Raw genomic sequence first — 13249 nt, 5'->3', positions numbered from 1 at the left:
ACAGCCATAACTATTCCTGATTGATTTGATTTCTGACAGAGAGAGAGAGAGAGAGAGAGAGAGTGAGATGGGAGAACGAAAGAGCGAGAGGGTGGTGTGGTCATTGACGCACAAAACACGGGCAATCATAACAGAGCAGAGGGCCGCACACACTGCTCATTTGCATACGCCGTGTTGGGAACCTGGTGGCTGAGCCCTCGACCCTGGGACTCCTAATGAATTATTGGCTTACGGCTAGGGAACTCATTTTACGCAAAATTAGCCAGGGCATCCGTTGCAGACGTCTGACGACAAAACGATTCGCAAAGGCTGCAAGATGCACACGTTTTCAGCAGGACTTGGGGCTGCACTCCCACACACACACACACACACACATACAGACATATAATGACATGCCCTGAACTGCGCACAAAGCGTACGCAAGGCAACAATGGCCATAAAACGCTTAGTGCACTGCGTATACATATGTATGTATGTGTGAGTGCCAGCGGGGTATCTAAACGGTTGTCTGTTTAATGCTCTTCAATATGTATGAAGCAAGTTGTAAGCCAACTTTAACTGAAATGAAATACGCAAAAAGCAAACGGAACAAGTGAGCGAAAGCAGTGTAAAAATATTAAGATTTATTGTAAGGAAATGTGAACTTTCTTGAAATTTTATTTGATTTTATTCTATTGCAATTTGTATCATACCCGAAGCCATATAACAATGTCTATGTGAAACTAGAGCTTTTACACAGAATTTTCAAACGAGCTTACTTCTCACATCAGAGGGAGATAGAGAGAGAGAGTGGGAGAGGGACAGAGAGATAGAGAGTGAAAGAGTTTTTTTTAGCAAAGGTTCCATTGAATATCGTACATAAGTACATTAAAGCTTAGCAAAGCTAGCCAGATCTGATTAAAATTATTATTGATATTATCAATTCAAAGAGTAGAGGCTGATTCTCTTTTAAAGTAACACAAGAATATGCATGTCTTTTATATATTTTATGTGGTTTTAGTATTAGTATTTTCAAAGGTTTGAGATGGGAGAAACACGTATGTGTTTTTTTCTTAGTTATAAAAGAGTTAAGAGAAGAAGAGCAGAAGAAGAGAAGAAATATTATTATATTTCTCATATTTATTATTAATATTTTGAAGTTTCTTTTATCCCGTAGCTGATAAAAAAAAGGCTAGAGGCTGATTCTCTTTTAAAGTAACACAAGAATATGCATGTCTTTTATATATTTTATGTGGTTTTAATATTAGTATTTTCAAAGGTTTGATATGGGAGAAACACGGAGCAATCGAAAAAGAAAAGTTTTAATTTTTATTTTAATTTTTATTTATTTTGATTATTATGTATGTGTGCTTTTTTTTTCTTAGTTATAAAAGAGTTAAGAGAAGAAGAGCAGATGAAGAGAAGAAATATTATTATATTTTTCATATTTATTATTAATATTTTGAAGTTTCTTTTATCCCGTAGCTGATAAAAAAGGCTAGACAGGTCTGATTAAATTTCCGCTGTGGCATATCTCCTTCACCTATATGACTCCCTCACCTTCTAAAGCTTTAAAGAGCATTTCTTTTTTAAAGTATTTACGCATGTGCCCCAAAAAGTTTACGGAGCTCGTAGCAAAGTTATTTAATAACACATTCTTCAGAGGCTCGTTTTTTTTATTCTGAGAGCTGAAATGGCAGAGGTGCACAGTTTTGGGCATGCGTGTGAGAAGAGTTCTTTTTATGCCTTTTCTTTTCTCGAAACAATTTCGATTATTGTAGGCAACAGCTCGATCCTGGCTGAGCTCAGTACATGGTAGATTAAGGCACTTTTGATTATTATTTCACTTGACTAAAGCTCGTATTTTCCGCATAAATCAGAGCAAAGCCAGTCGCTAAATAATAAGACTACGGTGAATTAGTAAAGTCAACATGATAAAAAAATAAAAAAAAATAAAATAAATAAATATATAAATGAAGAAAAAAGCGAGGGAAAAATGAAACACGAGAAAATAATTCTGAGTTAAGTGTAGCGTAAAAAGAAAGCTTTCAGCTGTTCTCGGGGAAAAGCTACCTCAATTAAAGATAAGTATCAAAGTGCATAATAATCAAAAGGCAGCCAGGCGAGAGACGGGCCAATGAGTAACTCGGTGGCAGGCGGAAAGGTGGCAAGGGCAGGTGGCCAGGTGCCAGGTGGCCTGGGCCAGACAGCGTCTACGATGGGGTGTGGCTGAATGTAAACACAGTAGCGCTACTGTTACTGCTGGCTTGTCAAAATGATTGTCTTACATGCATTACACGTCGCTTGCTTCGCAGCATTCTCGGGCCATCGGCGCACCTGACGTATGCGCAATTTTTCACCTGCTCTTTCTACGTTACTTTTGTTGCACATCGTTTTTCATAGACAGCAACAGCAACAACAACAAATAGCAACAAGAACATGGCTAGTTATTTTCGTGTCGTTTTTACTGCAATTTATGCAGAGAGCATGAGAGAGAGAGAGGGGGAGAGAGAGGGAGAGAGAAATCCAGGCCAGGAGCTCAGATCCAGAGGGTAGGTAATAGCAACAAAAGCGTAGTCCAAATCCATGCCAGGCCTGCCCTCTTTTGGTCATTGCCTGTTAACACACCCAATGGGAGTTATTAATGTTTGCCGGTCTTTATTTACGGCTTGCTAGCAGGCAGCCAGGCAAGCAGCCAGCCAGGCCGGCAGCCATCGGCATCGGCATCGGCATCGAGTCGATTTTTTACCACCGGTCCCGAAGGCAGAAGCAGAACTCGCTGACAAGCAGCAACTACGATGGGGCTCTCCACGCAGTTGATTTAAATTTTGCGTAGTTAATTTTTAACCCAATTCCAGCGGCTTTATTTATGTGAAACGCCCATTTAATGTTGCATTTTTTTATTGCCAACTGGCATATCAACTCGTTAGGGGCCCGAATTTAAGACTTTCAACAATTGCAGCAGTGCTTAAAGCGTAAATTTAATCTACACGGCTTTAATACATCTATGAATGCAGTGAAATTAATCGATACATGAAAAGAGCATAGATGTGCAAACCAGTTAAAGTCACTCAAATGTAACTTATGATCGTGATCTTTAGGTATTTTTATATCCTGAACCCATTGAAAATGGGAAATCAGGGTATAATGGTATTGTTGAAATGTATGTAACAGGCAGAAGGAGACGTGGCAGACCCAACAAAATAAATATATTCTTGATCAGGGCGACGAGCTGAGCTGATTTAGCCCTGTCCGTCTGTCTCTCTGTCTGTCTGTCCGTATGCTTGAACGCGCATTTCAGAAGATATAAGAGCTACAGACTTCAAATTTTTTTAAATGTCCGTATATGTAGCGCGGATATCGAGTTTATCACAAAAAATCGATAATTCATCCCGTTATTTTTTATCGATATAAAACCTTATCGAAAATAAGTTTTAAACTTATATATCTCCTACACATTTAGAGCTAGAGTCTCCAAATTTTAAATGTAGATTCATATGTACTTTATGGAATTTCGATTTTGGTTTTGATTCACCCCCCCACGCTTATATCCTCCCCCTTACTCCTAAATTTGTAAAAAGCGTATTTAAAATACTAGAGATTTTTGCTTTGGCAAATACACGCATTTCATTATTCCATTCATGATCCGAAAGTTTCATGAAAATAATATATCATAGTAAGCCCATTGTAAGCTCTTGCAGCGTCTACTTGACGCTCGCTTTCTGTATGTCTGATGAAACTTATCATCCACTTGGCTCATGCATCACATTTTAGTCCAGGTCGATCATGTGCTACATGTGACAGTGTAGTGATGGCGGACTTAGCAGAAGATTTGAGATTTTTCTATTTACCTAATGCACTCTTGCCTGTCATAGCTTAGTTTTCTAGTTCAGTTATGCTATATGTATTCGCTTTTATCACTAAGCGTTGCCAAAGTGTACAAGCAATAAAGCATTGGGATTTTGCATATCAAAATATCGAGTGTTAAGTATAAGCTGAGTTCAACTCAAATAAAAATTTTAATATGTTTGTAATACTTAAATATATTTATTTTCAGTGGAAGCAATTACCGACTGACATGTAGAGCTTAACTTATGCAATATTACCCGATTGACTTTGCACTTTTCAATTTGTCAATATATATGTCAAGTAGGGTAAAAATCAATACGCAAAACATTTCCAGGAACTTGAAGCCTAATAGAATATGCATAATTACCAATACAAGGGCCGCACGCATTGTCTGTGAGCCGCTGGGGATGTCGATGACCAGAGCTCGCTGATTGTTAAGTGCATGCAACAGAGCTGGTCACAACAGCACGACAGCATGTGAATAATGTGCAGTGGCAACGAACGGAAACGGAAGTGAATGTTGAGGGCAGCCAAGCAGCGTTCCGCCTCCACGTTGCAGTGCGCTTCATCGCATGTCAAGCTTTAAAGCGAAAATTTCCCTAATTTTGTTGTCCTCCTTTTGGCGGTGATGTTTATTAATGTACTTTTCTTGTCGTGTTATTATTTGCAGCAATTACAATGCCAGTCATGGCATCTGGGGGCGGGCCTGCGACAGCCCCGAAGCACCAAAAACAAAAATTCGCATCGAGCAACAACTATAAAATTTATGCTAATTAAAATGCAATATTTGCGCCTCGCGTCACAGCGCGCGCTGCGACAACAATCACAATCGATTAAATTTAATTTTCAAACTAAATAAAATGCTAATACAACAATAATTACGAAGCGCAAATAATTATTTCACATTTAATACCAGTGCGGAAATGATATTGTAAATAAATATTAATATATGATTAGAGCACATGTCAACGTGTCCAAGGCCCTCATTAAATTCGACATGGATGAGACAATTACCCAAAATATTTTAAAGCACAGTAAATTTGTAAGCGCAAAGCTAAAAATCTGTATGCACCGCATGCCAAAATGAAATATTTGAACGCGAACGACTGCGGGATACTCTTTCATGATCCACGCACCAATAGGCGGAGCTTTTTTTTATGGGTCTATCTATCTACCTAAAAAGCTCCTATGCTTTAGAATAGAATCGTAACAAGGATGGGCCTCGTTTGATAAATGAATATTTCCAGAGCCAAGCTTAATAATTTAATTAATTAATTCAGCACGAAAATAAAAAATTTAAGATATTATTTCTATTTCTTGAAAATTGAAAGCTCAGGAACAACTGAATTGAAAAAAATTTTATATTTGTTTGAACATTGTTGAATGAAAAAAAAAAAAAAAAAAAAAAAAAAAAAAAAAAAAAAAAAAAAAAAAAAAAAAAACAAAAACAAAAAAACGAAAGCCAAGTAGTTCAAAGGAAATTTCAATTACTTTCCATTTTCCATTATTTGGATTCCACTGAATTTATATTCTACATATTCTCCCAATGACCAATTCATTCAAACTATGGTTGGATTTATAAAGCGTACTATACTTTCGCATTCATATTTGCCAGGAGGTCCGCCTGCCAAACTCTATCAAGATGACCAAAACGAATTTGAGAGGATATATGTATCCATATCAAATACTTTTCATTGGAGATTATCAGAATACATCAATCGCCATCTAACTTATAGAACATTTGCTATTGCATTTCTCAGTCTGCTACGTCCTCACCATTGGCTCGCATCCAGATACCCAGCGAGTAGATATTTTCAACTTCAAGCGAATTACTCTGCATGCAGACAGTCCGACGGACGGACAACGAGACTCCATTGTCCAATATACTCTTTTTTCTTCACGAAAAAAAAAAAAAGATGATTTTAGCTTGCGCAAATATGCTAGAAATTTGAATTGGAAACTGCTCCGTGGAAAATTTGTTGATTGCCTTTACAATCATAAATATGTACAAGCATTGAACGCGGGCACTGAAGTAGAAACTTGAAACAGTGGCTTAATTACATTTTTTGCTGGCCAATATACAATAACTGGCTTAAATGTTGCTATACCCATAATAAGCGCTTTAAGCTTGATTCTCGATCTATTAATATTTGCTGGAGATTTTATTTTTAGCTTCGGCCTGAGTTGCTCTAAATCAGGTAGATGTCAGACTCCCACTGATTAGGATGCTTTCTTCCATGTTTTCGCACAACCTTTTCACTATTTTGGGGTTATTGCTATTGCATAGAGGAGGGTACGAGAGGGAGGGAGAGTGAGATAGACGTAGGCAAAGAGGAAAATAGTCCAGCGAGCTGAAAGCGTCAAGTATTTTTTGTTTGATGTTGTGAGGTGGCGGAAATTGCAAAATTGTAAAGCGCCACTTTCCGGCCATTTAGCGCTGTGCAGGCCCACAGATTGGTAGTCAATCAGCCCCATCAGTGGTCCGCGCCTGTTCATATGTGTGTGTGTGTGTGTGTGTGTGTGCGGGAGTGTATACAATTTCGAGTGTGATTTGTGTGCGAGGGTATGTGTGTGTTTGTGCATGCTGTGCATCCACTGACCAGGCGTTAATTGAATTATGTTTGCCGCACAATTGGCGCTGCAAGCGCTCGTAAAACAAAAACAGATGAAATGAATCACACAGAGAGCGAATCAAACACGAAAGTGGCCTTTGGCATGTGAAATCGATGCGAGTCCAATTTAAAGCTGTTGAAGACCTGACTCCGAGCTATAAATTATTATAAGCCCCGGGCCAGAAGACTCTCGCATATGAATTGTTCAAAGAGTAAATTGATAAATTCGTGTTAATTAATTGAAAATATCAAAAATAAATCGATATTAATTAGGCAATTCAAATCGAAAAGCTTTTTAATTGAGGTATTTACAAATTCTCTCGGCCTCCCACGAATAATATTTCTATTCCACACACACACACATATTTATGTATGTATGTGCACTCGATTGCTGAGCTTTAAATGCCTAATCAATTATTTCTTTAAGCCACATTTCAAATGTGTATATATTTTATACGCTTGACCTGTTTTTCGGCTTAACTTGATTAATGAGTTGCAGCACATCGTTTAAATTTAAAGCATATACTAAAGAGCTTTTTCACCAACTTCAAGCGATTCGACATTAAAACTCACACACTGCTACAGAATAGACTTTTTAATTAATGCGTCATAATTAACTGCCATAATTGGAATTGACCCCTTACTATTCACAATATTTGCGTTCCCTCTGCATTTTGTATTATTATTTTTAATACGTTTGGAGTGGGCACGCCGACGTCATGATAATATATACCTATTGTAGCCAGTGAATCGAGATTCGAGTCGCCCCCGCATGAATGTTTTATTCATTTGCTCAGTGGCGGGCTGTGTACACAGCTCATTACGAACAATCAAATATCAATAGGAACGGCTGAAATTACACGGCCCGTGGCACAACGCAGCGCCTCAGTGTGCACGGCCCACAGCAGAAACTAAGAGTCAGCTGGAGTGCCAAATATATATGAAGCAGTAAAACTTAATTTGCTGTTTATGCCAGAGCCTAATGACAACTGTCGACAGCCAAATGGCGAGTGGCGGCCAGGGGCTGGGGTTTGTCTTGGCGCCAGCTCCGCTGAGGATTTAAGGATTAATAAGCCAACTTTGGGCGGCGCTAATGAACTGTGCGCTAAGACCCCAGAAATGAACTGACGAACTGCAAATGAGCGGACGACGAGCGAAGAGCGACTGGACGCACAACGGGTCGTATGTGTGATAGCCAGCTTAGGCGACCATTTGACATTTTCCGCACGCATACAGATCCTTGATATACACACAAATACAGAGTACAGCCAGAGAATAGAGAGAAAATTGTTTGGGCAAATAAACGCAACATTTGCGTTGATTGCCAAATGCCGTCGGCTGTTGTCGGACTATGATCCAGCTGCATATAAAATATAATGAAGAAAAATAACTTAAAGCGACGCAGCCATAAAATAAATGAGGCAGCAACGGCAAGTTTTGTGGCTCGAATGGCATGTTTGTGGACAACACATGCTAACATGTGTAGAGCTGATAGGTATCCTGATGTCCTCGGGTGGGGCGCAAAATTTCTTGGTAATTTGCATTGGCAGAAAGTTGTGGGCCTTAGTTGGAAGGTTTGCCAATCCTTTTTGCTGATCGGGGGCTTGGCGAAAGTTTTATTTGGCTTATTTATGATGGCCTCTATGACATTCGCATGGGCGGCCAAAAAACATTTGCGGCCACTTTAATGTCGCAGCATTCAGCCATGATAAATCAAAGCCCCTTACGGCCTTTATTGGACTTGTTTGGGAATTTGTTTACGATATGGCCGCCGGAGCAAATGTCATCAAATGCTATTTGTATTTTTAGCGCATATTTCATAAATCAAAACTTTTGTTGTCTTCCCAAATTCTTGGGCAACTTTTGATTGCCTTTTTAGACATTTGTCGACATGTTCCCTTTGTTCATTTCGCATAGCTGACCAAACAGTTCAAATATACATACATCGTCGTTGGCTCAAAAGTTATGAGAGCCCACTTGTCATGCCGCTGCGTGTATTTGTGTCGGCCTGTCCGACTTCTAATTAAATAAATTTTCATTTAGCCTGTTGACACATCTGACTGCTCATTAAACATTTAAATAGCGTTGATTTTGTCCATACTAAATCATAAACGCTTTGTTCTCATCTCCGTGCACGCTTCTGTAATTTATGCTCGTTTCGATCTCATATTATATCAGACTAACATGTTTAAACTCGACCACATTTCCCGCAGCAGAAAGCCAAAATAAATCCAATGCCATATTTTGTAGGCTATAATTCGCGCATTAGTTTCTATTTTACGACCAGGCCCGATCCAAAGGCCCCAACAAAATATGTCAACAATAAAAAGTGAGAGGCGTCGAGGGACCCCAATTTAAAATATATAAATTTAGTCTCACTTGCGCATTAGCTGTTCATATACGCACGCCATTTGCCTAATGACGACTGTGAAATAATTGGGAGAAATATATATGCATGTTAAAACATTTTGGTTTATTTATAGATAAGTTCATGTGTTAAAAAAATATATAAATTAAAATATACTTATAATCAAATACAATGATACAAATTATAAATAAAGTAAGACATTGGTCATCAGAGCATAACCTGAGCTTGGCCCAATCTACGTCTCAATTGGACCTCTAGGCAGCATTTGCATTTTCACAAAATGGTTTTACCATAATCTCCCATATGAAGTGAACTCAAGGTAAGTAAGAACGTTGCAGTCCGACTGCGTGATACACTGCCTGGTATAATATATACATATATATCGAGTCTTTACTAACACATTTTGGTGGAAACTTTTCCAACCCACGCAACTTATATTTAATTGAAAGACAGAAATGGTTAATTTGTGACTAACTTAGATATGCTACCTATCACTGGTAAATTCTCTTATCGATATATATCGTATGGTATAGATGATATTTTCATCAAACATATCTATTGATCTTAGTTTTTGGAATATAAATGATTTCTTTCATACAGACAGACGGAAGAATTTACTGAATATCCGTCGGACAATGCACAAAACCAATCTATTCCTGCTCCCTTTGAGAGAGAGAGATAATTCCAATGTAAAATTATTGTGTTTAATTGTAAGGTAAAATATGGATATGGATATAATTATATGAATAATAATATAAATATTAATAATAATAATAATAAAAAGAACAAGTTTTCAATAAATATTTGTATAAAACTAATTTTAATAGTACATAAATAAAAGTATATTTTTAATTGTTTAATAAGTAAAGTGCCTCTAATGTACAAAATGCTTCAAGAGTTCCTAAACACCAGGGGCCAACCTATTATATCTGATTTTATTTTATAGTCCCCCACCCAATTTCGCTCTCTGTGCAGAGTATTTGGCTGTTGTTGCCAGGTGAGTTTAGCCTTTCAGTTGCTTTTACGACATAATGCGCCTAATAAAATATGTTGACTGCGCTTTTACATGAATTTAATGAACATCAGGAACGTAAATTATATTTGCCAAATGAGCAACTCGAACTTAACAACATAATTAACAATAAGTATGCATAATTTTATGAAATGCACTAACAACTAATTTATGCATTTATCGGGTGAACTGCGCCCGGTGTGCGTACGTAGCCCTGCTCGGACTGTAGTCACCTGGCCAAGTCCGGGATTCTGTTTAATTGGGGCATATTTTATGTAGCCCTTATTTGGGCGACTATTAATTATCTGTAAATGTGACAATGGCAGAATGGAATCACTTTTTGAGAGCTCTTCGCTTGGCTAAAGTTGTTTTGGCTTCTTTGCGCTGTTGTCGTCGTTTCTGTTGTTGTTTTTGTTGATTTTAATGATCCTAAGATTTGACGACATAACGGCATATTAAACGAAGAAGAACGCAGCAGAATGCTAGCTAACGATGTACACTAAAAATAAAGCAAAGCAAAGCAAAGCAAAGCAAAGCAGAGCAGAGCAAAATACGAACGAAAAAATTGCCCCAGCCAGGCCAGGGCAACATTATTAATAGGCACTTAAAACTGCGTGGGGGCAGGCTAGAGCAGAGCGCTGCAAGTGATGGGCGTGGGGAGTGGGGCGCGGGGCGCGACACAGGACGGACGCGGCAGCAGATTACGAGCCGCGGAACGTTGATGAAGACACGTTTTTACATTGCGTATATTGACGTTAAAATTAGATGCCAACTTGTCGACGACGCGTCGTTGGCAGAGTCTCAGCCTCAGAAACAACGCGTATCATATTTTAGCTGATGCTCAAAATGATGATGATAATGGAAAGATGGGATGATGCCTAGGCCTACATATATGCCCTATATGTATGCCTCTATGCTAGTTGCTGCATGTGAATGGTGATGAGCTGGCCCCACCCCGCGCACCCCTGCTCCCCTGCACCCACCACTGAAGGTGGCTGTCATAAATGCGATGATATATGGTTGCCTCACGCTCCGACGCACAAATCAACATGTTAAATAGACCTGGCTAGTGTTGCATGATATTTTTAAGCAGGTATTGTTATACCAAAGAGATAATATAGGAAAAATATCGCAAAATTTTTAACACACGAAGGGCAACATATTCGACACGGCCTGGTTGGATTTTCCATGTGACTTGCTGTATCATGTGCCTCCCTTTCTCAATATGTTCATTACTGTGGCCATAGTTCATAAAATCTTTACTTAACAAGTAAGAAGACTCTAGTCGAGACTGCTCGACTAGGAGATACCCTGAACCCTCTAATCTGGTATTCTAATCAGTCTGCACTTTTTTTCGACACACATACATATACACGTACGTATTAGAACGCGCTCTGCTAACTGCGCAGTAAGCAGCGACTGCGTTTGGGCTGCGCTATAGTGTGGGCAACATTATAAGAATTTATTTGTTGAATAATTTAATTTCTAGACGTACAATCTTAATGAAACTTTCAGGGCGTAATTATATGGTGAAAATGTATGTAAATTCCAAAGCACAGTACTTGAAATACGCCTTTTACAAAGGTGATGGTGAGGCGGTGGATATAGGGGTGTGGGGTAAATTACAACAAAAATCGAAATTATATAAAATATATATAAGTCTACATATAAAATTTGCATGCTCTAGCTCTAAAGGTGTAGGAGATATAATTAAAAAGCTAGCTTTCGATAGGGTTTTTGATCGATAATAAAATATTGGGAGTGGTTATCGATATATAAAGAAAAACTTGATATGCGCCTGATATACACGGACCTAGGAAAAAAAGTCTCTAGCTCTTATATCTTCTGAGATCGACGCGTTCATACATACAGACAGACAGACGGACAGGGCCAAATCGACTCAGTTCGTCGCCCTGATCAAGAATATATATACTTTGTGGGGTCTGCCACGCCTCCTTCTGCCTGTTACATACATTTCAACAAAACCATTATACCCTGATTTCCCATTGAAAATGGGTTCAGGGTATAAAAATGCCTCAGATTAAATATGCTACAGAGTAAAGTTGATTTCAAAACCTTGCAAAAGCCACAAATAATTTCGAGAGAAATATATATGTTTTTTTGCAAATAAAACAAGCTCTGAGCTGAATTACAGTTTTTAATATGCATTAGTTTTATGTTGCTGTTGGCTTTGCTGAAATTCTATTGTTTAATAACACATTCAATAAACATTTAAGCCCCTCTTTTAATTGAGCCCAGATGCATGAGTAAATATAATTGGCAGTTGAGCTAAAACGTTTTACGTTGAGTTTATTGTGCCGGCACTCTATAGCTGGCTGGACTGTATGCATATAAATATACCATAAATGGCTGATATGAATATTACTTATTTCCCCACATGTTGGGCTCCACTGTCTCGACCTCTCGGTAGAGCTCGCCCACCTTGCACAGAGCCGGATAGACTCTGTCATAGCCGCCTTGGCAGTTGAGGCTCTTCACCCTATAAATGGCATGCTCGGGCATGAAATTGCTGGCGTAGTTACAGGCCATTAGGAAGTTATCCACAGGTCCCTTGCTGAATCTGATGGCCGCGCAGCCCACGTGTGTGTTGTTATCGCGCGCCATCACTGCAAAGTTACGCACGGGGCTGTCGAGAGGTGAGAGAGGGGGCGGATAGAGAATGAAATTACCGTGGAATTGCATTTACGCACTCGCTAAGCTTGGATTCCTTGGGAAAGTAGTCCACTCGCTGCTGTGTGATGTTCTTGTACTGATCCCACCAGCGATCGATGGTTGTGTTGATCAGCTGCTCATTACTGATATCGGTTTTGTTGATGACAGCCAGGGCCACGTTTTGGCCGGAATTGCGGAACTCCAGAGTGTTGTGGCACGCATCGTAGTGCTTCGCACACTGCTTAACATTCAACGTTGCTAGCAGCTCCAGTTCCTCGTTCCACTGCATCGTGGCCATTTTCTCGGGAGCTCTCAGGCCCTCCAGCTTGCCGGAGGCTAGCAAATTGCGTGCCTGGTTGTGCTGGTTGAGAATGATGGCCTGGTACTCGGTAATGTTCAGAAGCTTGGCTGTCGGTGAACAGGTCTTGGACAGCTCCTGATGGAATGGACATGAGATCAGCTAGTGGGGCCGTGAGGCCACTGAGGCAATACTTACGCCATTGTTCTTGCAGCCAATATGCCGTCTCAGAGAGGGACACAGGCCTGGCTGGCAGTAGTTCTTAGCTGCATCCTGGCAGTCCACCTGCTGCAGAATCACCAGTGAGACTATGGCCAACAGATGCTTGGTGTAGTGCGGCATGTTACTTGGCTTGTGCTGAGTGCTCGATGTGGGACTGCGGCTTTTATACTTGATTTCGGCCACTTAGCCAGCTCAAGCGCTGGTGCCTCAACAACTGTTTTTGGCCAGAACAACTG

General features: G+C 39.5%; 2 protein-coding genes across 6 annotated transcripts in view; both read right to left on the bottom strand.

Moving 5' to 3' along the window:
- The window catches only part of LOC6583410 (zwei Ig domain protein zig-8), a 49485-nt gene that overhangs the window by 12983 nt on the left and 23253 nt on the right, over window positions 1-13249 (bottom strand). The gene's annotated exons all lie outside the window — the stretch shown is intronic.
- LOC6583409 (antigen 5 like allergen Cul n 1) lies at window positions 12105-13169 on the bottom strand. The gene is made up of 3 exons (XM_032730990.2): window positions 12990-13169; window positions 12532-12929; window positions 12105-12467 (listed from the first exon to the last, which is right to left on the bottom strand). The coding sequence occupies exons 1-3, from the start codon at window positions 13131-13133 to the stop codon at window positions 12203-12205; spliced, it is 807 nt and encodes a 268-aa protein (XP_032586881.2). The 5' UTR covers window positions 13134-13169; the 3' UTR covers window positions 12105-12202.

Source organism: Drosophila mojavensis, unplaced genomic scaffold (genome assembly GCF_018153725.1).
Source record: "Drosophila mojavensis isolate 15081-1352.22 unplaced genomic scaffold, ASM1815372v1 contig_74, whole genome shotgun sequence".
Classification (NCBI taxonomy): Eukaryota; Metazoa; Arthropoda; class Insecta; order Diptera; family Drosophilidae; genus Drosophila; species Drosophila mojavensis.
This window is presented reverse-complemented; position numbering and strand designations above follow the sequence as displayed.